Raw genomic sequence first — 27,908 nt, forward strand, 5'->3', positions numbered from 1 at the left:
TTAGCCTACCCCCTGGGGAGATTGGTAGAGGGACAACATAGCTCATGTTGGGGGTGGGGGTTCCTGGGAAGAACCCCAGAGGTACAAAAGCTCCTGTTGCGTTTAGGGTCATCCTGTCTGATTTTGGGGGGGGGAGGGACTTTCTGAAGACTAGTGAAAGGGAGCTAACGAAGCCTGACAGGCACCCTCTGCAGCATCAGTAAGGGGAAGACTGGGGGTGGGGTGCAGGAGAGCAAATGTCACTGACGTTGCCTGTTCGCCTGAGAACAGGCCTCCGCATTTTATGACACCCCCGCCCTCTTCTCACCACCGCTCCGCTCCCTGTCATTACTCCGGCTTAAAATCTTCTCCTACAGGAGAGGGGGGCTTTGACCGTTGTCATTCTTTGCCTAGACCTGGTAGTTGACCTAATGTCTGTCTCTTGTGACGGTATTAACAGCTGAAGGTTTGCAAGAGTTTTGATGTCCCGTAACCCAAGTTCAGAGATGTGAAGGGAAGATGAGACTCCGCATTGGTCCCTGGTGGGTTTTGGAGACCTCAATGTTGCAAGGATGGATGTTGGGCGTAGCTGTCCACCACCTGGTTGCACCCAAAGCAGGGACCTTTGTGATTTCCCCCCCCCCCATGGGAGGAGAGGGCACTTGGGAAGCGGGTGATGGATCGAGCAGCAGACTATTCTTTTCTCCTACTCGTCAGAGGGACATAATGTCCCCCCCCCCCCCCACACACGTGATTTTCGTTGGCAGTTTGGAACAAAGTCTAGACTCCAATGTCAGTTGTTTTCAGTCGCTAATGTTTTTGACCCAGTGGCTGGTACTGGCTCCTTCCTTAAACTCTCTGCACAGTGGCACCATTCAGTACAAACAGCACTCATTAGTACTATACAGGCCATGAAGTCGCATTCTCCTATGGAAGTACATGGAGGGCCAGACTCCCTCTATCCTTGGGAGGACAGGTTAGGGCTCATAAATAGGCCATGAGGGAGTGCGCCTTGGGGCTTTCTGCTCCTAACTTGTCACTGATCAATTGCTTAATCAATATTTTTTCATATTTCAGATTCTTCAAAGTAGCCACCCTTTTGCCTTGAATGCTTTGCACACTCTTGGTATTCTCTCAACCAGCTTCATGAGGTAGTCACCTGGAATGCATTTCAATGAACAGGTGTGCCTTAAGTTAATTTGTGGAATTTCTTTCCCTAATGCTTTTTGAGACAATCAGTTGTCAAGATATACAGAAGATGGCCCTATTTGTTAAAAAACCATGTCCATATTTTCACAAGAACCGCTCAAATAAGCAAAGAGAAATGACAGTCCATTAATTTAAGACCTGAAGGTCAGTCAATCCGGAACATTTCAAGGACTTTGAAATGTTTCTTGAAGTGCAGTTGCAAAAACCATCAAGCCCTATGATGAAACTGGCTTTCGTGAGGACCGCCACAGGAAAGGAAGACCCAGAGTTACCTCTCCTGCAGCGGATAAGTTCATGAGTTACCAGACTCAGAAATTCGAGCCCATATAAAATGCTTTAGAATTCAAGTAACAGACACATCAGCTGTTCAGAGGAGACTGCGTAAAATCAGGCCTTCATGGTCGAGTTGCTGCAAAGAAACGACTACTAAAGGACACCAATAAGTAGACTTGCTTGGGCCAAGAAACATGAGAAATGGACATTAGACCGGTGGAAATCTGTCCAAATTTGAGATTTTTGGTTCCAACCACCGTGTCTTTGTGAGATGCAGAGTAGGTGAAAGGATCTCTGCATGTGTGGTCCCCACTGTGAAGCATGGAGGAAGTGTGATGGGGTGCTTTGCTGGTGACACTGTCAGTGATTTATTTAGAATTCAAGGTACACTTAACCAGCATGGCTACCAAAGCATTCTGCAGCGATACGCCATCCCATCTGGTTTGGGCTCATTTGTTTTTCAACAGGACAATGACCAACACACCTCCAGGCTGTGTTAGGACTATTTGATCAAGGAGAGGGATGGAGTGCTGCCTCAGATGACCTGACCTCCACAATCACCTGACCTCAACCCGCTTGGGATGAGTTGGACTGCGGAGTGAAGGAAAAGCAGCCAACCAGTGCTCTGCATATGTGGGTACTCCTTAAAGACTGTTGGAAAAGCAGTCTAGGTGAAGCTGGTTGAGAGAATGCTTAGAGTGACAGGTAAAGGGTGGGTACTTTGAAGAATCTCAAATATAAAATGTTTTGTAGAAATTAGTAAAAATAAATTAACCTTTGAATGAAGTGTCAACTTTTGACTGGTGGTTTTTACTGCAAGATAAGTTCTTTGATCATTTGACAGGGGTACAGGTGTTTTCCTTTTGTGGCTTTTCTAGCTTTAGCTGTGTGGTAGTCTCGTCCTGGGCCCAAGAAGACTACATTCTTTACCATATTTTCCACCAAACGGCATCATTAAACCTTCTCAGAATCAGTAATTGGCCAGGCAGTGTCCCTCATTTGGGCGTAGCTGAGAGCAGTTGTCGTTTTGTGCATGCCCTCTTCCGCCCGAGGTTGCCTCCCTCGTTCGGTTGCCTCTCCCAGAAACCCATAGACTCAGCCCTGGTAAAACCGAAGCCAGGATTGACATCACAGATTAATGAAGATTACATGCACAGCTATTATTGGCCACCGGCTGAATGGATGACCTTGTGTCCCCTGGAGGGCAATAAATCATCAGAGGGGGCTGTCACGCTAATTCTTCTAGGGGGTGGGTGGCAAGGCAAGGGTTGTGTGACGGGTGGGCGTCTGGTGTGAGGGGTGCTTTGCAGTCGATGGTTGGTGGAATCCGGGCTGATTCTAGAATCCTCAGTCCCTTGGAAAAACTCTTCACCTTGGGGCTTAGCAGGGAGCTAAGGGATGTCCCCCAGCTGTTTTGGTGACTGTGCTTTACTGAAGGGGGGGGCTGTCAGAGTAAGTCTGCATATTTTCCTGATGTTTCTCTTGGAAAGGACAAAGCAGGAAGTGGTCTCTCTCTCCCTCCATCTGTAAGGGCAGTGGTTGACAGACTTTAAAGAAGCCAACCAAGCTCTCTTGCCCTTTCACACACCACTTTGTGGCTGCAGACGAGGCGTGTGACAGAGCTCTCGGAGCGCAGAGTGGCGTGCACTGACAGGGTCATGGCAACCTTTTCAGGGGTGGCCATGGCGAGGGGATTTAGGTCAGCCTGAGCTGACACTGGGTCACAGAAAGGAGCTTGTCCTCCCTCGCTGTGTCCCAAATCAGCCTGAGATCAGGTGATCGATGCATCACAAAGCAGGGTAGAGCACGCTGAATTCCAAATCAACCCCTAGCCACTCCTGTACATCTGGATGTATGTATCAAGCTACTCAGAGTAGAAGTGAAGATTTTAGTATCAGATTTGCCTTTTAGATCACAATGAATAAGACTACATGGACAGTAGGGCTGCATGATATGGGCCATTTTATTTTTAACAAATTGCGATTTGACTTGTAATAGATCCAAACACTTGGGTGAACTGTTTGGAATCATAGAAAAATGAATTATCTATACTAAGAAGCAAAGTGGAAAGTGGCATCGTTCTTGTTTGGAACAGTCCTGCATGTCACCAAACAGAGCAGGATGCAGACTTAGTGAATGTAACAGCGAGGAGGAGGAACTGCGCTGCTTGAGTGACAGGGGTGGGGCTTGGTGTGTGGGAAACAGCTGCAAGAGGGGGGGGAAGAGATGAGATGGAGTAAATTATAAAACGGATGTAACGTGGCTGTTCAAAGTATTGCATGCAATATGGATCTCTTGCAACATGGATATTGCACATGTCAATACTGTGATTTCGATGTGAATTAGATTAATTGTGCAGCCCTAACGGGGGAGATTATTCTTGATCAGCACTCCTAACTCTGAGACGCTTTATGAATATGGCCCCTGAAAGAAACAGGATAGTTGGAAGCAAGATGGCGACATTACCATCATTCTTAACCATCCAATCGTCTGAACTCTGCAGATGTGCCTGCGAATTAGGGGCCGCTTAACCCTTAGGCATTTTTCAGATCTGAAAGAATTGGGTAAGTTCTGTTTAGCATATCAGAAGCCAAGGTGTAGCTACTACCATATTGCTTATACCTCTCCCAATTATTTCAGATATAGAGTGCCTTCAGAAAATATTCACACCTTGACTTTTTCCAAATTTGTTACAGCCTGAATTTTAAAATGTATTGTCAAGTATTCAACCCCTTTTTTTATCAAGCCTAAATAAGTACAGGAGTAAAAATGTGCTTAAATTGCATGGACCCCTTCTCTGTACCACACACAAGGTCCCCTCAGTCGAAGTGAATTTCAAACACTGAGTCTAACACAAAGACCAGGGAGGCTTTCCAGTGCTTCGCAAAGGAGCGCACCTATTGGATGATGGGTGAAAATAAAAAGCAGACACTCACCATGCTTAGAGATATTATCAATTATGCTTTGGATGGTGTATCAGTACACTCAGTCACTACAAAGAACAGATATCCTTCCTAACTCATACACCCAGAGGAAGGAAACTATTTAGGTATTTCACCATGAGGTTAATGGGGATTTTCAAATGGAGTTTAATGGCTGTGATGGGCTAACTCAACAATACTAACCTAAATGAGAGTGAAAAGGAAGCCTATACAGAATAAAAAATATTCCAAAACATGCATCCTGTTTGCAATAAGGCACTGAAGTAATACTGCAAAAAATGTGTCAAATTTATATTTTTGTCCTGAATACAAAGCGATATGTTTAAGGGAAAATCCAACACATCATACCACTTTGCATATTGTCAAGCTTGGTGGTGGCTGCATCATGTTATGTATGTGCTTGTTATCGGCAAGGACGAGGTAGTTATTTTGGATAAAAGGAACTGGAGTAAAAGTAAGCACGGGGAAAACCTGGTTCAGACTGCTTTCCAACAGACACTGGGAGACATTCAGCAAGACCATTTCCTAAAATACAAGGCCAAATATACACGAGTTGCTTACCAAGACAACATGAATGTTACTGAGTGGCCTAGTTACAGTTTTGACTTAAATCATGTTGAAAATGGCTGTCTAGCAATGATCAACAACCAACTTGACAGAGCTTGTATAATTTTAAGAATGGACAAATATTGTACAATCCAGTTATGCAAAGCTCTTAGACTTACCCCAAAACACTCACTGCTGTAATCGCTGCCAAACGTATTGACTTGGGGTTGAATATTTATCTAATCAAGATATTTTATTTTTCATAAATGTATGTATTTTTCTTCCACGTTGATAGTGTATTGTGTGGGTCATTGACAAAGGACAGACAGTTAAATCAATTTTATTTCCATGTTGTAACATAAAATGTGTAAAAATTCTTGGTTTGAAATACTTTGAAGGCACTGTACATCAAGTGCCTAATAGGGATGAGGGGTTGATTTTGAAATGTAAAAAAATATATATTTGGCCTCCCGAGTGGCGCAGCGGTCTATTTTCTGGCAACATCTCTGGTAGACATTCCTGTAGTCAGCGTGCCAATTGCACACTCCCTCAACTTGAGACTAATGGAGCATTGTTGTGACACAACTGCACATTTAAGTGGCCTTTTATTGTCCCCACCCCAAGGAGCATCTGTGTAATAATCATGCTATTCAATCAGCTTCTTGATATGTCACACCTGTCAGGTGGATGGATTATCTTGGCAAATGAGCTTTCCTCACTAACAGACGTTAACAACTTGGTGCACAACATTTGAGAGTTAAGTGTTTGTGCATAGAACATTTGTTTGATCTTCTATTTCAGATCATGAAACATGGGACCAACACATTACATGTTGCATTTCTATATTTTTTCTTCTGTTATTTATTCATGATTAAAATAATAATTATAAAGCTCCCTCAACCCTGCCACTAGATGCTGATCTTGGGTCAGTTATGCTTTTCCCCCATTTAATGGTTTAAAAAAGGATTTAGTAGGGATGATACCAGAAGTAAATTAAGTTCTTTATGAAAACATGTTATCATCCAGAGTCACTTTTTTACTTGTTTTCTGAACTTTCTCACACACAATTGTACATTCAGCAGGTTTTTAAAGGACCAAAAAGTTAGATCTGCTTAGTGTTTTCATTTTTGCCATAGAAAAAAATATTGCGACACTGGTCTTGTCACAGCCCTAGGATTGGAGTGAATGTTGATCCACATCTGTACCCAGGGGAAACTTAACCCTGGAGCTGTTCTGATTAAGTCTCAAGGGACCTAAAGCACAATATTACGCCTAGGCCTACATAACCTCCTCTCACCACTCAATCGCCACCGTTTCCAGCCCTTTAATTTAAGGCCACTTCCCTCCAATCCTCTTCTCCCACCAGCCAACTCTGCCCCTCATCCCCTGGTGTGGGAACCTGCACCTGTGGCAGTCTCACCCCTCTTTGAATTCTGCCCCCCCTCCCCCACACCATGCTGTTTTGTCTGCTCTCAGCCTGTAGCCCCCCCCCCCCCTGATTGACAAGGTGTGAGCCAATTAGACCTCCCTATTTAGCATAAGTCTGAGTGGTGGACTTCCTTGTTAACATAGTCCTAATGCTTTATTGGTCAAGGGGTGTAAGGCGTGTCTCGTTCTCCAAATCCCCCTATACGGTTTTAAATCCTGTAATCCTCTAAGAAAGGGTCTAGGTGGGTGGGTGTCGAGCATCCAAGGGCACTTGTGCATGTGAACTATGGTCCAAGGTTTTGTTGTGCGTGTGAACCTATATTCTTACTAACACACTTTAGAACAGCAGTCTCGTATTGTGGTTCCCAGACTTGTTTCTAGACGTGTTTAGGTGTCATATGATCAGCAGCAAGCGGCTCCTATCGCCTGGGGTGCACGACATGGGGAGAACATCAAGTTCATCTCACTTATAATGGTGTGTGTGTGTAATGCACTTGCAAAGCACTTAACCCTAATGTGCTCCAGGGGCGCCGTACTACTATTGCTGACCCTGTAAAACAACACATTTCATTGCACCTATCCGGTGTGTGACCATTGTTTTTTATTTTTTTATAAATAAAATGTGTATCCTTGTGTGCCCACAAGCATGTGGGTGGGGGTATTGGTGTTTGTAGGTATTTTGAGCCCTCAGTGTGTGTGATGTTTCTGGAATGTGGAGCACCGGTGTCTCTTTGGGGGGAGGGGGGGTTGACACTGTTGGGGACCTGAGTCTTTGTTCCATCGCTCGCCCACACTCCTCCTTTATCCCCCCCCCATCCATCCATTGCGGCAGCTGTCACTTAATCCACCTAATCACTGAGGGAGAGGGTGTGTTAAATGAGACTGACTGGCCCCCTCTTCTCTCGCGCGCTACTGACGCTCTCTCTCCTGATGCTAACATCACTCTTTATCATATACTCACACAAGAATAGACACCCTCTCGTGATACCGCTCTGTTTTTCTCACATGCACACCAACACGTAATAGAAATACTTTCCTTTCTAGCGCTAACGACTGTCTCTCTCACACACGTAACAAACACAAATGCATATGTAGACATGCGCGCGCACATTTTGTCACATGTAAAGGCTACACATGCTCACATTCCACACACACCCAGACAGATGTGTTGGTCACTTGCAGGGCAGCCCCCCCCACATGGATGCACACACCCTAAACAAACACCACAAACGTCAGATGCTGCGCTGTGTGTCGTGGGATGATCCATGTCAAATAATCCATCTTTGGCGAGGCGCATCTGTTGTGCGTCTATCAGACAGGAGGGTGGCAGACAGGCAGGCAGCCATCCTAGGCATGCCCTAGCCAAGCTCCTTGTCCCCAGCCTCTGCCCAATCTCTACACTCACACCCTCCCAGACAACGCACTTTAATCCCACAGCAGTGCACAGCCAGCCAGTAGGATCCCCTCGATCAGATCAACACACACACCACAGTCCGTTCTCTCCTTCTGTGCCTCTCCCCGTCATACCAACTTTACAATCTCCCTCACTAGACATATAGTGCATTTATCAGTGGCATAGCCACAGCGGTAGTCATATATAGTGGAACCTGCCCTTGATGACTGACATGATAGTGGTTGTGTGAGTACTGCAAAGTGGCTATTTAGGTCAGCTGGTTGCCTAGCAGTGTGACCTGCTGGCCAGCTAGATTGTTACCCCAGCAGTGGTCATGTTATGACGTGTGTTTGCTGTCGCTTATTGTCAGCTGTTGAGACTGCTTGTGAAGTTTTGTTACATCACATTGGAAATGGTGGAGGGTAGTAGGACTAACGACGGGGGTTGAATGTAGTGGTGGCAAAGTGTTATTGGCCCGGTCTAGACAGCGACAACCCCTATCCCCTAGAGGCACGTGTAGATTTGAAAGCATTGCATAGGTGTAAGCAATATGAAAATGTCCAATTTGCCTACCAGAGGGCAAAGTGGAGTTACAACAATTGGTTGTTATCCAATCTTTCTATTAAATGCCTAAAGGCGAAGTAGCCTGGATGAGTTGCTCCGTTTCATGTCATGATTTCATTCCCGGGGGGAAGGGATGGGTCTTTGAGTCTGACTCCGTTTCTGCTCCCCATCGCCTGACTGATAGTACAGTATCCTCAGTCATGGTATATCCTACACTCAGTGTATAAAACATTAGGAGAACCTGCTCTTTCCACAACAGACTGACCAGGTGAAAGCTAATGTCACTTGTTAAATCCACTTCAATCCGTGTAGATGAAGGGTAGGAGACGGTTTAAAGAATTAAGCCTTGAGACAATGGAGACATGGATTGTATGTGTGTCATTCAGAGGCCTTTTGAATGAGTTTTAGTAGTTGGTGCCAGGTGCACCTGTTTGTCAAGAATGCAACGCTGCTGGGTTTTTCACGCTCAATAGTTTGCTGTGTGTATTAAGAATGTCCACCACCCAAAGGACATCCAGCCAACTTGACACAACTGTGGGAAGCATTGCAGTCAATATGGGCCAACATTCCTGTGGAACGCTTTCTGGTCCATGCCCGAATTGAGGCTGTTCTGAGGGCAAAAAGGGATGTAACTCAATATTAGGAAGGTGTTACTAATGTTTTGTGCTTTCTGTGAATATCAACATGACAAGTGGATCTTATGCAGCACAGGAGGAGGAACAGAATCATGATAGGATTACTATTTTTCTTTCCAAAAAATGTTAGGAAAGATGGACGGGATCACCTGAATATACAGCGACCACTCACAAGGACTAGTTCTTGATATCTCAAGGGCCACAGTACAACTGGGTTGTATTCATTCGACATCAAATGGAATAAAACTGACAAACAGGGAGGGCGGGGGGACTACCTGGACCTGCAAAACGTTTTAAACTTTTGAAACCTTTTCTGTTGTATGCCCCAATGAACACGACCTTGGTTCTTCTTTCCAATCAGTGTCCTTAATCCAGGGTTTCCCAAACTCTGTCCTATGGGTGCATGTTTTGGATTTTGCCTTAGCACTACACAGCTTATTCAAATAATCAAAGCTTGATGATGATTTGGTTATTTGAATAAGCTGTGTGGTGCTGGGGCAAAAACTAAACGTGCACCCAGGGGGGACCCCAGGACAGAGTTTGGGAAACCCTGCCTTAATCAATAAATGTACCTACCGGGGAGGAAAGTAAACCAGCAGGACTATGTACCTTGAGGCGTTGGATTTGACTAACCCTGATGTAGAAACTGACACGTTTCAACTAGGGCTGTCAAAGTTAACGCGTTAACTGTAATTCACTTTTGGATTTAACACTTCTTTTTTCTTTTTTACTCATTTAATCGCATCAGTCTTTCACCCCCAAAAATATTTCCCTTCACGGACATTTAAGCTCGATAGACAATGCGCACTGTGCTCTTGTTCGGCAACAGCAGTATAGCAAGCTCTCTTGTGGTGCTAAAACATTCACTATGCACAGCTTTGAGTAACAATTATGGAACATTTTATAGAAAGTTCAACCCCATTGCCCTGGCGTTTTCTTTAGCTAACAGGAAACACTTAATTTGCTCGGAAGTAGCTAGCTAGTTATGCTAAAATTAGCTAGTTAACCAAACAAGAATGTTCAGAATGCAATGGCTGAATGCCTCTAGATTCAAGTCTTAATTTCCCACATTTATTTTAATCAGAACATGACATCCATTCAATTTTTAGCTAATTTTTTTGCTGTAGTTTTCAGGTCAAAGGATTTAAGCAAATTACTCCAATTTTAGTTCAATCAACTTATGACTAGTGGATAAGAAGTAGCCTAGCTGTATGACACTTTACATGAACTCAGACTTGGTTTATCTGTTATTGTCTTAGAATAGTGTTTATTTAGATTTTGTACTTTTTCTGCCCTGTAATCAAAATAGTGCCTTCAGAAAGTATTCACACCCCTTGACTTTTCATTCAAATATAGTTTTTCTTTTTTGTCAACGGTATACACAAAATACTCTGTCAAAGTGGAAGAAAAATTCAAACATTTGTAACAAATTCATGGAAAATAAAACTATCTTGATTAGTTACGTATTCAACCTCCAGAGTTAATACATGTTAGAATCACTTTTAGCAGCAATTACACTTATAAGTCTTTCTGGGAATGTCTTGAAGCGCTTTGCAGAACTAGATTTGTAATATTTTCAAAATCTTCAAGCTCTATCAAATTGGTTGTTGATAATTGCTTAACAAGCATTTTCAGGTCTTGCAGATTTAAGTCAACTGTAGTTCGGTCACTAAGGAACATTCACTGTCTTCTTGGTAAGCAACTCCAGTGTAGATTTGGCCTTGTTTTAGGTTATTGTCCTGCTGAAAGGTGAATTGATCTCCTAGTGTATGGTGGAAAGCAGACTGAACAAGGTTTTCCTCTAGGATTTTGCCTGTGCTTAGCTAAAAAAAAAAAAAAATCTATTTTTTTTATCCTGAAAAACTCCATTCCTTTATAATTACAAGCATACCCATAACATGATGCAGCCACCACTATGCTTGAAACATGGAGAGTGGTACTCCGTAATATGTTTGGGGCAGATCAATGCCTTGTATTCAGGACATAAAGGGAATTACTTTGCCACATTTTTTGCAGCACTACTTTATTGTCTTGTTGCAAACAGCATGCATGTTTTGGGATATTTTTTATTCTGTACAGGCTTTAGTTTTTTCACTTAAAACACCACAATCATTTAAAATATGCTAAGCAAAAATAACATTGTCGCTGCATTTATCAGTGCCATCAGGTAGGCTGATTTAAGATGTGTCCATCTAAACAGGATTATTAAAGATCCTTCTTGCCAAGCATGCAAACATTTTAATCAAACTATATTAATCTGACTATCCACAGTAATCACATTGTGTAACCTTACTCACTGTTTTTAAAGTCACCATTGGCCTCATGGTGAAATCCTTGAGCAGTTTCCATCTTCTCCTGCAACTAACTCGTGTTTTTTTTTCTGAAGGCACTGTATATTATACCTACAACCCAATGTTTTACATCTTTAAACATAATTAGGGTCAAATTTTGAACAATTTCAAAAAATGTAATTACTCTTAGTCACATGGTTTTATGTAGTTAACTAACTCGATTTTATTTGTAATCATTTGACAGCCCTATTTTCAACACACACATTGAGCGTAGGCCATGTGGCTCCCATGGCTCTTTCTAGGCAAGGTGCTCCTGTGGCGCATTCCTATTTCAGGGATAATGCTCTTTGGCAGAATGCACACATGTTAGAGCCCCGATGGTCATGAGTTCTGACTCTCCTCTCTCTCTCTCTAGCGGGCGTACTCCCTCATCGTGGATGCATGGGACTGGGACAACTCCACCCGCAACAGTGAGTACAAGATTGCATACACCCACCCACCCACTCACCCTTCCTTTCTTTGCCATTACCATGGTTACCGTCGTTGTTCAAGTTTGAGACACTTTATTAACACGGCAGCGCTACTGTAACTGGAGGAATAGAGTTGGAGCATTTGCTAACGGTGAACTGTATTAGCTGGCTAGCTAATCATCATGGCTAACTGTCGGAAGTAAAACAATTCTCTTATTTACTGTTGATTAGCCATTGCAAATATCTGCCATTTTGGAGACTGAGTTTAATGCTAGCAAAGTGTCTCTAGTAATGTTTGTCACGATTTTGTAACGTCTCCACTTTCCAATCATAATAGTCCCACCTGATCAAAGGGAACATCAGAGGGCAGCTAGGTGGCCATTGTTTTAGTCCCACGGAGTTTAGATTAATGGAAGCGATGCAATTTGAGATTAAATGTACCACTCCTCTAGGGCGATAAGAGGGTTAGGTGTGGAAGCAATGGGTGGTTCAGATATCTGGAAATATCCTGGCTTGCCTCAACAAACACATGGAGTGCCATGGGCTCCACAGTAAAAAATCTAGATTTATTCACTTTCAAATTGCGTAATAAATCCTACATTGAGTTATATACTTTCTTATATATAATAATTGAACAAAGCGTTCAAGGCTGAGTGCGTGCGCAACTGCGTGTGTGTGTGTGTGCTTGCCCCACTTTTGCCACATGGGCACAAACCTTTTTTTTGATAGGATTGGGGTCATATGCCACTCGGCACTACTTCCAAGTCCCTACCACAAATCATGTGGTTGTAGAACATTTTGGTGTCGGATACTCTGTCAACCGCCTCGCACAGACTGGTCTGCTCCTACCCTGCATAACAATCTATAGGCCTATTGGTGGAAATGTCTTCAGAAAAAACTTGTGTGGGTTTTAGCTCCGAGGGTCTGCCACCACTTGGCAGCTGTATCCTGTTTTCTCCCTGGGCCGTCCTCTGGGTGTGCTCCCATCTCCCCTTTTTGCTGCTTGAGGAAGAGGCAGAACTGATGGAGGAATATAGTGTGTGAGCAGAGGTGATGGACGCTAGTGTATGTCTGTGCGCATGGCCCTACGGCTGTCCTCCTGAATGTACTACTAACTGCAGACTACTGAATGCATTATGATTGTGTATCCTGGTTAATGCTGCAGGTACTGTAACTGCTGCACTTTCCACTGACTTTTTGTGTTTAGGCGGCGGCCACAGAGCTTGTATATATCTGTCAAATGTATCATCCAATGGCTTTTCAGTGGCTCATGTTGACTGACAACGATGAGTACGGAAGAGCATCCACACTTGTTTTTATTATGCAACTTGTTACTTTTGATGAACTAATGTCAATTTCATCTGTTTTTCATCAGTGTCTGTCTGGCCACGGCCTGGTGCGTCATTCACATTAACCATAAGCAATCCGTTACGTTGCGCCGGATGTCAATCATTTCAATGGGGACTGTCCACAATGGAGAGGAATCTCAATGCCCCCTTGTAGTTGAAGGCTCTGTCCGTTTTGAGACGGATACTCTGCGTCTTCAGTCCGGCCAGAGTCCATCGAAGAACAGGAAGTTACCAAACCACAGAAGATGAAAATTTGTGGTTTTCCACGATAGCTAGCAACTTGTAAACAATTACCTGTTGCTGTAAGTGAGTATTGTTTTATGTTAAGAAAATAATACACATTGGCATTTAAGCCAATTTATACTTTCTGTTCCCTCCCCTTTTTTATTTATTGTGATGGTAGTGGCGTTTTGTTTGAGGATTATTAGGTGGAGGTTGCTAGCTACAGTAAATCCTAGCTTTTAGCTTTCAGGAACAAGTTGAGGAAAAAGTAACTAAACAAAACATATTTTATCAACTGAAACTATGTTTCTCCTGTCTTAAATGAAAATGCCCTATTTAACAATCTCCCAAATTAAATGTGATCTCTGACAGACTCTCCTCCAGCTTGTCTTGCGTTGTGAAACAACGATATTGCATGACGTTGACGTACCGTGTAATGAAATGCATCACGATGCAAACGGGGCATTGGTCCTAGTTTACGTCTTGAAAATAAAATAGTGTGGCTGTAAGGCAGATAAGCTGACTGGGTGGCTAGCTACTGGCTAATTAGCTCTGCAGCTGCAGCGCCAGCCCTTTAGCCCCATGCTGATGTCACCATGCTCTAATGGCTGCCAAACTGCAAAGTATGTGGCATCCACATTAACTCAGTCTGACAGAGCTGCTGCTGCTATGATTTGATTTATTTTATTATTATAGTTTCATGCATCTTATAAGAAACTTTGCTATAGCAAAATGTAATAATCGTATGTACAGTGTCTTCAAAGTATTCACACCCTTTGACTTTCTCCACATTTTTTTTACAGCCTCAATTTAAAAATGATTTAATTTTTTTCACTTGCCTACCATTATGACAAAGCAAAAAAAAAAATAGAAATTTTTGCAAATGTATTAAAAAGAAAGGTCTGAATAGTGGTTTTCATCAAGGATCTCTCTGTACTTTACTCCATTCATTGCTGCCTCGATCCTGCCACTGAAAAACATCCCCACAGCATGATGCTGTCACCATGCTTCACCATAGGGATGGTGCCAGGTTTCTTCCAGATGTGACACTTGGCATTCAGGGCAAAGAGTTCAATCTTGGTTTCATCAGACCAGAGAATATTGTTTCTCATGGTTTGACAGTCTTTAGGTGCCTTTTGGCAAACTCCAAGCTGGCTGTCGTGTCTTTTTACTAAGGAGTGGCATCTGTCTGGCCACTCGACCATGATTGGTGGAGTGCTGCAGAGATGGTTGTCCTTTTGGAAGGTTCTCCCATCTCCACAGAGGAACTCTGAAGCTCTGTCAGAGTGACCAATGGATTCTTGCTCACCTCCCTGACCAAGACCCTTCTCCCCCAATTACACAGTTTGGCCGTGTAGCCAGCTCTAGGAAGAGTCTTGGTGGCTCCAAACGTCTTCCGTTTAAGAATGATGGAGGCCACTGTGTTCTTGGGGACCTTAAATGCTGCAGAAATTTTTTGGTACCCTTCCCCAGATCTGTGCCTCGACACAATCCTGTCTCGGAGCTCTACGGACAATTCCTTCAACCTCATTGCTTGGTTTTTGCTCTGACATGCACCGTCAACTGTGGGACCTTATATAGACAGGTGTGTGTGCCTTTCCAAATCATGTCCAATCAATTGAATTGACCACAGGTGGACTCCAATCAAGTTGTAGAAACATATCAAGGATGATCAATGGAAACCTGATCTCAATTTCGAGTTTAATAGCAAAAGTTCTGAGTTCTTATGTAAATACGGTACTCTTTTTAAATGTGCAAAAATTTCTACAAACCAGTTTTTGCTTTGTCATTATGGTGGAGTTGTGTGTAGATTGGTGAGGGAAATATTTTATTTTTAATCAATTTTAGAATAAAGCTGTCACGTGGTCTGAACTTTCGGAATACACTAGATATCTAGCTACACAACATGGCCAAATCTGTGGACACCCCCTTAAATTAGTGGACTCGGCTATTTCAGCCACATCCGTTGCTGACCGGTGTATAAAATTGAGCACACAGCCATGCAATCTCCATAGACAAACATTGGCAGTAGAATATCCCGTACTGACAGTAGAATGACTTTCAACGTGGCACCTTCATAAGATGCCACCTTTCCAGCAAGTCAGTTTGTCAAATTTCTGCCCTGCTAGAGCTGCCCCAGTCAACAGTAAGTGCTATTATTGTGAAGTGGAAACGTCTAGGAGCAATAACGGCTCAGCCGCAACGTGGTAGGCGCGACAAGCTCACAGAACGGGACCGCCGATGAATGTAGAAATCGTCAGTCCTCGGTTGCAACACTCACTACTGAGTTCCAAACTGCCTCTAAGTAACGTCCACACAATAACTGTTCGTCAGGAGCTTCATGAAATGCTTTCCAAGGCCGAGCAGCTGCACACAAGCCTAAGATCGCAATTCCAAGTGTCGGCTGGAGTGGCGTAAAGCTCGCCGCCATTGGACTCTGTGTAAACGCGTTCTCTGGAGTGATGAATCACGCTTCACCATCTGGCAGTCTGACGGACAAATCCGTGTTGGACGGATGCCAGGAGATCGCTACCTGCCCCAATGCGTAGTGCCAAATATAAAGTTTGGAGTAGTAATGGTCTGGGGTGGTTTTTCATTGTTCGGGCAAGGCCCCTTAGTTCCAGTGGAGGGAAATTGTACCGCTACAGCATACAATGACATTCCAGACGATTCTGTGCTTCCAAGTTTGTGGAAGGGCCTTTCCTGTTTTCAGTATGACAATGCCGCTGTGCACAAAGCGAGATCCATAAAAAAATGGTTAGTCAAGATCGGTGTGGAAGGACTTGACTGGCCTGCACAGAGCCCTGACCTCAACCTCATCGAACACCTTTGGGATAAATTGGTCCGCAGGCTTAATAGCCCAACATTGCCTGACCGCACTAATGCTCTTGAGGCTGAATGGAAGCAATTCCCCTCAGCAATGTTCCAATATCTACCGGTAAGCCTTCCCAGAAGAGTGGAGGCTGTTATAGCTGCAATGGGCATTTTGTAATGAGATGTTCTATGAACGTGGTGGGGTGAATTTGTTTACTGACAGGTGTGGCATATCAAGAAGCTGATTAAACAGCATGATCATTACACAGGTGCACCTTGTGCTGGGGACAATAAAAGGCCACTTAAATGTGCAGTTTTGTCACTCAACACAATGCCACAGATGTCTCAAGTTGAGGGAGTGTGCAATTGGCATGCTGACTGCAGGAATGTCCACCAAAGCTGTTGCCAGGTAATTTAATGTTCATTTCTCTACTAAAAGTTACCTCGATGTAATTTGGCAATACGGAGAATGAACACAATTGCATTTTATCAATGGCAATTTGAATGCACAGATGGTGACGAGATCTTGAGGCCCATTGTTGTGCCATCACCTCACGTTTCAGCATAATGCACGGCCCCATGTCGCAAGGCTCTGTACACAATTTCTGGAAGCTGAAAATGTCTGTTCTTCCATGGCCTTTTATACTCACCAGACATGTCACCTATTGAGCATATTTGGTATGCTCTAGATCGATGTGTAAGACGGCGTGTTCCAGGTCCCCTCCAATATCCAGTAACTTTGCACTCACATACACACTGCAGTGTAAAAACTATTGAGAAAACAAAACAAAAGTTCTTGACTTTCAAGTAGTATGTATATATGTATGTGATGACCAGAGGCACAGGAAGATTTAGCGTGTGTGTTGACTCACCAACATGATGTCCTCCAGTAGGGCCCCCGGGGACCTCAGGAAAGTGCCTGAAAGGCTGTTTGCGTTGTGTTTATGAAGCAGGATGTGCTGCGGACGGCTCAGTGTTTAGACACTGAGCAGCGCGGCCCGGGGGCCATTGTTCTCTGTCTGGAAGCACTGGGGGTTATTTCTGTTATTGTTGCTTAATTTGTCCGATGTTGTCAGAGGAAGGTGTGTGTGTGCGCTCATGAGATTGGGATATGTGTTGTAAAGGAACGCAAGGGAGGCGGGGCAGCCCGGAGCATTGGGGCAGAGGAAATCACAGGCCCCCTATTTCCACAGCGTTTGTTGTTTCTGATCCCACTGTGAGTGCCTTCATTGTCGGAGTTGGCCGAGCAGAAATATTGAATAGTTATTGTGAGCGTAGCATGCTGCGGGCTAGCACCTATCCAACCGCCCCCCCCCCCCCATAAACAGCAAGGCCCGTTTGGATGCAAAGAGCATAGTGGTATTAGCATACACCACTGAGGATAGCATTGTTATGCTGTAGATTGAGTCGTACTTAAAATTCAGGTGGTCATTTGCCGACTGGACCACCCATGTGAGCATCTCCCTCAACCCACAGATTTTAATCTACTCTTTGTGTTGGTTGTTTCTGTATGAACTATTGAGATAATAATTTGGACACTGCTGAATTGGATGTGGCAGGTCTTCCCAGGTTAATCGGCAAGTTATGTGTCGATTTGTGAAAGTTGGCTTCCTTTCGGTCTCTTCATTATCACTGATCGAATCGTTGGAAGCAATAAAGTAGAATCCTATTTACCAACAGTAACAAGGAATCAATTTTAGTATTGATGCGCAGTCCTGGTGTATTCTTGCAACTGTCAATGACAATGCACTAGGTCAAGGGTCACAACTATATTAAGCCTTAGGCCAGGGGTGGGCTAACCTTTTGGTTCGAGGGCCATATTGGGGTTTTGAAATTCAATGGGGGGCCGCACATTTTTGGGGGGACCGATTTAGTTTGTCAAAATCAATTTGCAGGCTAGAAAAATAGTAGTTATTTGAAAATGTATAGGTCCATTAGAAATTCTACGTACTTTCTGTCTAGTTTTAATGTTGAGTTTCCTTGTTTTCTTCTTTACTTTAACCTCTCTAGGGTATGTGGGACGGTAGCGTCCCACCTCTTCAACAGCCAGTGAAACTGCAGGGCGCCAAATTCAAAACAACAGAAATCCCATAAATAAAATTCCTCAAACATACATGTATTTTACACCATTTTAAAGATACACTTGTTGTAAATCCAGCCACAGTGTCCGATTTCAAAAAGCTTTACGACGAAAGCAAACCAAACGATTGTGTTAGGTGAGTGCCTATTCACAGAATAACACAGCCATTTTTCCAGCCAAAGAGGATTCACAAAAAGCAGAAATATAGATAAAATTAATCCCTAACCTTTGATCTTCATCAGATGACACTCATAGGACTTCATGTTACACAATACATGTATGTTTTGTTCGGTGAAGTTCATATTTATATACAAAAATCTGAGTTTACATTGGCGTGTTACGTTCAGTAGTTCCAAAACATCCGGTGATTTTGCAGAGAGCCACATCAATTTACAGAAATACTCATTATAAATGTTGATGAAAATACAAGTGTTATGCATGGAATTTTAGATGCACTTCTTAATGCAACCGCTGTGTCAGATTTCAAAAAAGCTTCACGGAAAAAGCAAACCATGCAATAATCTGAGGTCGGCGCTCGGAGCCCAATCAAGACAAAAATATATCCGGCATATTGTGCAGTCAACAGAAGTCAGAAATAACATTATAAACATTCACTTACTTTGATTACACCCTTGCAAATGCCATTCGCTGTTGACAATTCCATTGACCGTCAGGACCATTTTAAATGTTTTTCTTTATAACCTGAAACTTTCGTTTTAATCTTCCTTTTTTGGCAGATGACGAGGAGCTGCTGATTGAGCGGAGCATCCACACAGGCATGATCAACCCTGGCGACCACTGGCAGACCATCCAGCACGATGGGCCCGTGGCACGCCTCGAGTACCGCATCCGTCTCAAGTGTGACGAGAACTACTACGGCAGCAAGTGCAACAAGCAGTGCCGGCCGCGTGACGACTACTTCGGCCACTACCGCTGCGAGCAGTCGGGCAACCGCGTGTGCCTAGAGGGCTGGATGGGTAAAGACTGCCAGACGGGTGAGTTCGCGATCTTGGCACGTTAGCATATGATTCCAATTCAGCGGGGGGAGGGGACAAATTCCATCAGGTGGCAATGGTATATGTGTACTGGGCATGCTAGCAAGCTCTGAACTCTTTAGTCCGAGTGCTATAGGTATAAACGGTGGCCTTTATTAAAAGCCGCTCTATGGCCTCCGCTGCTTGATAAATGTAAATGGCCTGCTCCCCTGCTTTTATAGTCCATTGGTAATCCTTCTTGATCTGCTGAGTACATGTTTCTGATAGAATGTAGTCAGTTTAAAGCTGCTATATTGTAACATTTCAGCGATTTACATTCTATTCCAATTGTTTTTGTGTATGACTTTGCGTTAGTTTCTTTCCTGATCATACTCTTGAAAGAAGTCATTTCAGATGCTTAAACTACTGTTATATTGTTTTCAACCTCGGATGACCTTCTGTATTTGTATACACTGAAGATGGCCAGCTAGGCCACTCTGACCAGAATGTCCACCAGGGACCTTTAGGGAGGCAGGTGCCCAGACTTTCATTATTCACAACTCGAAATTCATAACATACCAACGGCCTCTGTAGCCAAATTGTCAACATTTATAAGCCTATTTTATTTTCTACAACAGAGACAGCAAGCTAGTGCCAGTGACTGAGTGAATGATGTAGATATGCTAGTTAGCTATGCTTTTGAAACAAACTTGTTTTTTACTTGATTTGAGTTTGCTCTGCTGCTGATATGTCTCTTACTGGCAAGCAGTCAAATTGAGCTGTTCTTTGTCCCTAACTGTGTAAGATCCAACTCAAAAGTAGCCTCCTACCAGTATTCAAGTGTCCCTGCCTGGCACCCACAGCCAGTGGCCACTGCATGAAGTCTGACGAGTGCACTCTTGGAGGTGGTCTTTTCTGAGATTCAAGAAATTGGAAATTTGATGTGCAATTCATAACATTTAAAATAAAGTATTTCAACAAATTCCAAAAATCAATTTAATCTGCGAAGGCACATTTTCATAGTAGGGCAAAAGGGCAGTTGTTCGGCAGCTGGTTGGACGCTCTCTGAAGCATGATGTCCCGCTGACTACATTCTACATTCATTTTATTTTCACCTCAAGGAATGAAATTTCTTTACTACTTTATCATAGACATTATGTGGAGAAGAGATATTACTGAGATCACCTTTTTAAAGCTTGTTAGACTAGCCACCCTGTCTATTCCCCCTCGTGCTGCAGCTGTCGTGAAAATAGCATGCACACTGGCACAGAGGCTGTCTCAGGACTGGGTGTTTATCATTCTGTAGTAGGCTACACCTGTCAGTCAGCTGATCGACGCATCCTACTCCATGCTGTAGACCTATCAATAAGGTGGTAACCAACCATTCAGTGCTTCAGGTGTGTTCATTGTCATAGTGACAACTGCAATTAATACTTTAATGTACATCTAATGAAAACATATTGAAACTCATATTTAAATGTAGCAATTCAACAACAAACGCTTTTTAGCCTGCGCATCTTTTACATCAAGCCATTGCTTTCCTCGTAGCTCAAGTGGTTTTACATTTTTCTAATGGTTGTATTTTTTGGGGCTCTTTTTTTCACTATGCTCCTCTGTCCTATGCAACCATTTTGCAATGCATCAGTGCAACAACGAACGTGATCACACCATCGCGTGTGCACTCTCTCCTTTCAAACACCCTTATTTTACATTCAGCAAGCTGGAATCTCTCCTCTAGGCTAGTAGTAGTAATTATAATGCTACGAATTAAGTGTACAATAAGCGATTGTAGTCTAGTTTTTCCTAGGATTCCATGAGGAGTAGCTGAGAGGCCAGGTGCGTAGATGCGCAGAGTGAACAGTGATGACGGTAAAGCCCAGGTTAGAAGTGTATGCAACCCATCATGCATTAGCTAAATATTAGGCCTAACAGTACAGTGAATACACAATGAATTTACAGTGGAATATATATTTTCATAAGATTATGAAATGACAACCTAGGAAAGATAGTTTGCTCCCCATACTTCGTGCCAGTCCCCGCGGGCACGCAGCGCAAATCTCCCCAAATTAAGGTTTTTGATCATACCCAGGCTATAACACCACAATGCAATAATGCATTTTATTTATATATATATATATTTTTTTCTTGTAAAGAATTCTAGGCTGTAAACTGCAGTGGATATGATATGCCATTTCAATAACTGCTAAAAGCCCTGCGTTTAATGTTTCATTGCAAAATAATCTATCCTAGGCCTGATTTGGGCAACCATTTGGAGCAGTAATGGGTCTCTTCACAGTCTGCAAGGTCCAGAAAGCCACATCAGCAGGAGAGTAGGTTTCGTCAAGATGTATCAACGTTAACAGATGAGAATATGGCCTCCTGATACGCTGTTTGTCATGGATCATCATTCTCCGAAATCATCCTATATAAAAATTGCTCTGAAAGGGATCCAAACGATACCTCTCATTATCGTTCTCCTCTCTTTCTGTAATTATCACTAGTGTGAACACTCCTGTTCACTTGAATTAGAATTAATAAAAAAATGTTACCGTCCTTGGTGTCGACTGCCTTTTAGAATGGGCTAGCTGCAGTGTAAGAGGTAGCGGGGTGTTGGTGGTAGTTTGGGGGAGATGGCGGGGCTCACTAAATCACCCCATTTGACCTTAGTAGTCAAGGGGTTAGAGGAGGGTGGAGAAGAGGTTTTCTTTGGAGGTTCGAGTTTTGCACTTTGAGTGAAAGCAAATAAACGAGCCCCCCTTCTCTTACTCTTTCTTGCGCTTTCTCTTAATATTCTGTTCTCGTTCACCCTCTTGCTTGATCTCCCTCTTCCACCCTCTCTACTCCCTTTTTCTCTCTCACAGCGATCTGCAAGCAAGGCTGCAACCTGTTACATGGATACTGCTCAGTCCCGGGGGAATGCAAGTAAGCTCCTTTAACATCTCCCTATCACAAATCATTTGAACTGAGCTAAGCAATACAAAGTAATATTGTTTTATGACCAAGGTTTTCTGCCTACGATATAACTTAGAAATATGATATCAATATTTGTGGTTGAGCTGAACTATTAGAATGGAGTCATGAGTGCATTGAGACATGGCCTGCGGCAAATTGTCTTCACATACAACAGGCTCATTCTGTTCAGGGCAACTCGGGGTATAACGCCATGTCATTTTGTAACTGTATATCAAACATAGTGATCATAAATGTTGACACTGAGTTTTATGATATTGAAAGGTGAAGTGCACATTTGGACTCGCGGGTGTTTGGCTTGCTTGCATTACATCAAAGTGGTATTTATTATAATCCTCAACGTCTCATCTTTCAACATAGATGGAGCCCTCATAATTTACAGTATTTCCCTCAATCTGACAAAACATTTGCAAAAGTTTCCCAATTAGCGGTAGGGATCAGGACAACTTCTTCAGAACGACTGTCAGTTAAGACCCATACAGAGCTGTGATGCATAGACCGTGAGCTCTGACGTCATGTATAGCATTGTTACTGTACAGCCACCGCGTTCTAATTTAGGCGCTTATCAGTATCCAAATCTGCCATTTTCAACCCATATAAGGGTACGTGTGTAAAGAGCTACGGAATGGAGAGCCTGATGTATTTGTTTCCCTGTGAAGGGAGGATATTACACAATATCCTGTCAATCACCTTAACTTCCCGCCTTCCCAATTCCCCCAACCAACCCTCCCGTCTTACCGGATGGACTGACTGGCTTCCCTGCCGTCATCAGGAAGGGAGCGCTGGTACGAGCCAGATTACTGCTAACAGGCCACTCGGAATGTGCCGGGGTTGAGTGAGCGGCGACCTAATTTCCTCGCTCCGGAACGAATCCAAATGAAAGGCCTCATCGTACTCGATCCAAAGTAATTTTTTGTTGAGGCACCTCTCGGCGGGCTCCGACAGTACAGGCAAAAGAAAAGTGTCAGGGGAATACGAGGTCTGGAGCTGCAGCGGTTCACTGTGTTGGTGGGTACACATGCTGTTATATTGGTCGAAGCAATAGACTTTCCCCGACACATTGTTGAGCCCTTACAATGCTCCTCGACTAGTCATGGTATTTTGCAACCTCTGTTCTTAAGCGAACTCTAGCATTAGTCAAAGTGTACAGAGGCTCAAATTGGACCCAACGTGCCGCCCTGAGCCTATGCACCTACCTGTGAAGTTTAATTCCAAAACACTATATATCCATTTTCCCAAATTTTGGCAAATTCACTTTGTAATATTTTCTTTATCAAATCATGGCATGGGGATTGTTCAGTGACAGACAAGTTTCATTTCAGAGCGACAATCATAGTCTGTTTGAAAATGCTATATATCTGCCACACTTGCAGAGATGAAAGTAGCACTGCAATGTTTTACAGTCAAATGTCACAAATTACTTTTATAAAGTTACGCAAATATTTTTGAAAAGTTATTTTTTTTACTATTTAAAAAAAGTGTGTGCGTGTATATCAGTGAAAAAAGAAACGACCCTGTCTTTCAAAGAGAATTCGTAGAAATCCAAATAACTTCACAGATCTTCATTGTAAAGGGTTTAAACACTGTTTCCCATGCTTGTTCAATGAACCATAAACAATGAATGAACATGCACCTCTGGAACGGTCGTCAAGACACTAACCGCTTACAGACGGTAGGCAATTAAGGTCACAGTTAGAAAAACTTAGGACACTAAAGAGGCTTTTGTACTGACTCTGAAAAACACCAAAAGAAAGATTACCAGTGTCCCAGCTCATCTGCATGAACGTGCCGTAGGCCTGTAAGGCAGGTCCTCACCAGGCAACAACGTTGCCTATGGGCACAAACACACCGTCGCTGGACAGGACTGGCAGAAAGTGCTCTTCACTGACGAGTCGCGGTTTTGTCTCACCAGGGTTGATGGTCAGATTCGCATTTATCGTCGACGGAATGAGCGTTACACCGAGACCTTTACTCTGGAGGGGGATCGATGTGGAGGGTCTGTCATGGTCTGGGGCGGTGTGTCACAGCATCATCGGACTGCAGACAATGACAAGCTATCTCAACGCTGTGCATTACAGGGAAGACGTCCTCCCTCATGTCGTACCCTTCCTGCAGGCTCATCCTGACATGACCCTCCAGCATGACAATGCCACCACACACAGAACGAGCATTATGACTGATTTCCTGCAAGACAGTAATGTCAGTGTTCTGCCATGGCCCGTGAAGAGCCCGGATATCAATCCCATTGAGCACGTCTGGGACCTGTTGGATCGGAGGATGAGGGCTAGGGCCATTCCCCCAGAAATGTCCGGGAACTTGCAGGTGCCTTGGTGGAAGAGTGGGGCAACATCTCACCACAAGAACTGGCAAATCTGGTGCAGTCCATGAGGAGATGCACTGCAGTACTTAATGCAGCTGGTGGCCACACCAGATACTGACTTTTGGTTTTGACCTCCCCCCTCTGCCTTTTGTTCAGGGACACATTATTCCATTTCTCTTACATGTCTCTGGAACTTGTTCAGTTTGTCTCAGTTGTTGAATCTTATGTTCATACAAATATTTACACATGTTAAGTTTGCTGAAAATAAACGCAGTTGATGGTGAGGACTTTCTTTTTTTGCGGGGAGATATATATATATATATATATCACACACAGTAATATAAGATCTGTATGTAAAATACACGTTTAGCTGGAATGTAATTTTCACAATGGATAAGTATATATGTTTTGTGACAACCCATTTTAATCTAAAATCTAAGTCACATTTTACAGACACACAGGTACCCATAAGCATTCATTTCTGGAAAAAATATAGTGAAACAGTGAAATTGGTAACTATAGGGTTTTGGAAATATACTATGTGATACTACTAGTAAACGCGTAACCTGGCAACCCCGTGAGCCGAGTGTACACTTAAGTTTAAATATACACGCAATCGCCCTTGGGCAGCCTCGTAGGCACACAGAGTTTGGAAAGAGATCTCCAGTGGGAGAAGGGGGGGCAGGGGCTATTTTGGATACCTCAAAGGAGTCATTAGAGGTGGATTTGGACTGGAGCCATATTTGATGTGTAGGCTGGAGACATTCACAGCTATAGTGAAGCTAAGCATAGTTTGTTTCTCTTTTGCTCTTTGGGGTCTAGTACTGTAAAGCACATTTATAATGAGTGTAGAAATACATTTGAATTTGATTCTGGATTTAAAAAAATAAATGGCTATATATTGCTGCATAAAGTGTCTTTTTAGGTTGTATAAATGGAGAATGGGCCTAAATGTCTAAACCCTTTGACATTGAAATACATAGCTTCAATCTTACTCTATTTATGCTCTTACCATGACAACAATGGAAGAAAGGAAACAGTTGACTGGCCTCCGATGCAAATTAACTGACTTCAACCGTGCAAAAGATCTAACGAACTAATGTTAGCCTGAGGAATTTTACCCCTGTTAGCCTTACATCAAGGGCACATCCTTCTTGGCAGGGGTGTCAAACATGTGGCCCGCAAGCTCATTCAATCTGTCCCACATTGAAATGACCAAATTGAAACTGTAGAAATAATAATTCCTACAGTGTTAGTCTTTTCACTGTCTAGCTTGCTAACAGTTATCAACATGAAAGCTAAAGACAATTTTTGGCAAATTTTGACAGTGAGGAAATATAATACATTTTAAGTGCAGCCCTCCGGACCTTGGTGGAGACAATGCGGCCCGCGGGGCAAAATTAGTTTGGCAACTCTGCTCTAGCTGTTAGCATAAATATTCGCACAGCTGCAATTGGTAATGTTGTGCTAGTGTTTGAGCTACTGCTAACAGGACACTTCTCAAGCCTCCGATACAGTGGAGGAGCAGCATGCTAGGTATGCGGCTAGCAGAGTTATGGAGACCTTGCCTGTGAGAGGAGCAGCAGCTGGACGTGCCGGTGCTGCAGGAGAGCAAGGCTCAAAATACCCCCAGCCGCTCAAACTGACAAGACAGCTGGGCTCACTGACTGCTCCGTATCGGAAAACCACTGGCCTTGGAATAGCAGGGTGCTGCTGTGTGACATGATTGGTGCACACACACACACTGATGCTTTGACTCACCACCCACACCGCGTACCGCCACAACAGCCTAGGAACCTCCCCCCAACAGTATTGGCCCCTATGGAACTATGGAAGTATTCTTAACCTCTAGTGCCCTGGAATGTTCTGCTAAGATTAGTTGGCACAAGGCCTTGATGGATGGAGGGATGGGTGAAAAGAGGTTGGATTCATTTAGAATTACTTGCTCTTTCGCCGAATCCCAACTAAGCTCCTACCCCTTATGCACTTGTGTAGATTTGAAAGGGTTGTATAGCTCTAAGCATTATGTCTACAATTCCACCTCGCCTATTAGAAGGAAAAGGTGAGCTTATTCATACAATGCTTTACACCTATTCAATCCTCTCAGATCCACACAAGTGCAGCCAAAGGGTTCACGGATTGGTTTGTGATTGACATTAGCCTGACTTTTTCAGCGGAAAACTTACTGAAACATTGTCTACCTGGATTTGTCCCATGAGAAACGCTCATTCTGTTAAAACCATTTTCCATTGCGTGCCCTAATGAACATGATGCGTGTGTTGATGGCGCTTGCCCTTGATGTTCACAGGTGCAACTATGGCTGGCAGGGCCAATTCTGTGACGAGTGTGTCCCCTACCCAGGCTGTGTTCACGGGACCTGTGTCATACCCTGGCAATGTAGCTGTGAGCGCAACTGGGGAGGCCTGCTGTGTGACAAAGGTAAGGCATAGGCGCACATACACACCATGGCTTGAATTTTAAGCGAAATCAAGTCAAATACTGTACATTTTAAAAGGGACGTTTCCACCCAGGTAGATGCCAGTCTTTCCCAGTCATTTGTGATTGAGGTCTGACGACAATACCTGGTGCATGTAACAGAAAGGTGCGTGGAATACGGACTGAGCATGACCAGTTTGGATGCATGCGCATATTATACTGTGTGTGTGTATACACTACCGTTCAAAAGTTTGGGGTCACTTAGAAATGTCCTTGTTTTTGAAAGAAAAGCTAAATAAACTTGTCCATTTAAAATAACATCAAATTGATCAGAAATACAGTGAAGACATTGTTAATGTTGTAAATGACTAACATAACCTGAAACGGCTGCATTTGTTTTAAATGGAATATCTACGTAGGGGTACAGAGGCCCATTATGAGCAACCATCACTCTTGTGTTCCAATGGCACGTTGTTAGCTAATCCAAGTTTATCATTTTAAAAGGCAAATTGATCATTAGTAAACCCTTTTGCAATTATGTTAGCACAGCTGAAAACTGTTGTGCTGATTGTAAAGAAGCAATAAAACTGGCCTTTAGACTAGTTGAGTATCTGGGGCATCAGCATTTGTGGGTTCGATTACAGGCTCAAAATGGCCAGACAAGACCTTTCTTCTGAATCTCGTCTGTCTGTTCTTGTTCTGAGAAATGAAGGCTATTCCATGCGAGAAATTGCAGTTCTAAGTGACCCCAAACTTTTGAACGCGTGTGTATGTAAAGGGAACCACACACACGCAGTTGAAGTCAGAAGTTTACATACACTTTAGGTTGGAGTCATTAACTTGTTTTTCAACCACTCCACACATTTCTTGTTAACAAACTGTAGTTTGGGAAGTCGGTTAGGACATCTACTTTGTGCATAAGTCATTTTCCCAACAATTATTTACAGACAGATTATTTCACTTATAATTCACTGTAACACAGTTCCAGTGGGTCAGAAGTTTACATATACTAA

At 43.3% G+C, this 27,908-nt stretch overlaps 1 protein-coding gene across 2 annotated transcripts in view; it reads left to right on the top strand.

Moving 5' to 3' along the window:
• jag2b (jagged canonical Notch ligand 2b) overlaps positions 1-27,908 on the top strand; it is a 97,060-nt gene that overhangs the window by 19,979 nt on the left and 49,173 nt on the right. For both annotated transcript variants that reach the window (XM_071370400.1, XM_071370401.1), the window contains exons 3-6: positions 11,676-11,730; positions 18,933-19,190; positions 22,031-22,091; positions 26,768-26,898. In XM_071370400.1, the coding sequence (XP_071226501.1) occupies positions 11,676-11,730; positions 18,933-19,190; positions 22,031-22,091; positions 26,768-26,898 (505 nt within the window). The remainder of the gene's footprint in view (positions 1-11,675; positions 11,731-18,932; positions 19,191-22,030; positions 22,092-26,767; positions 26,899-27,908) is intronic.

Source organism: Salvelinus alpinus, chromosome 27 (assembly GCF_045679555.1).
Source record: "Salvelinus alpinus chromosome 27, SLU_Salpinus.1, whole genome shotgun sequence".
Taxonomy (NCBI): Eukaryota; Metazoa; Chordata; class Actinopteri; order Salmoniformes; family Salmonidae; genus Salvelinus; species Salvelinus alpinus.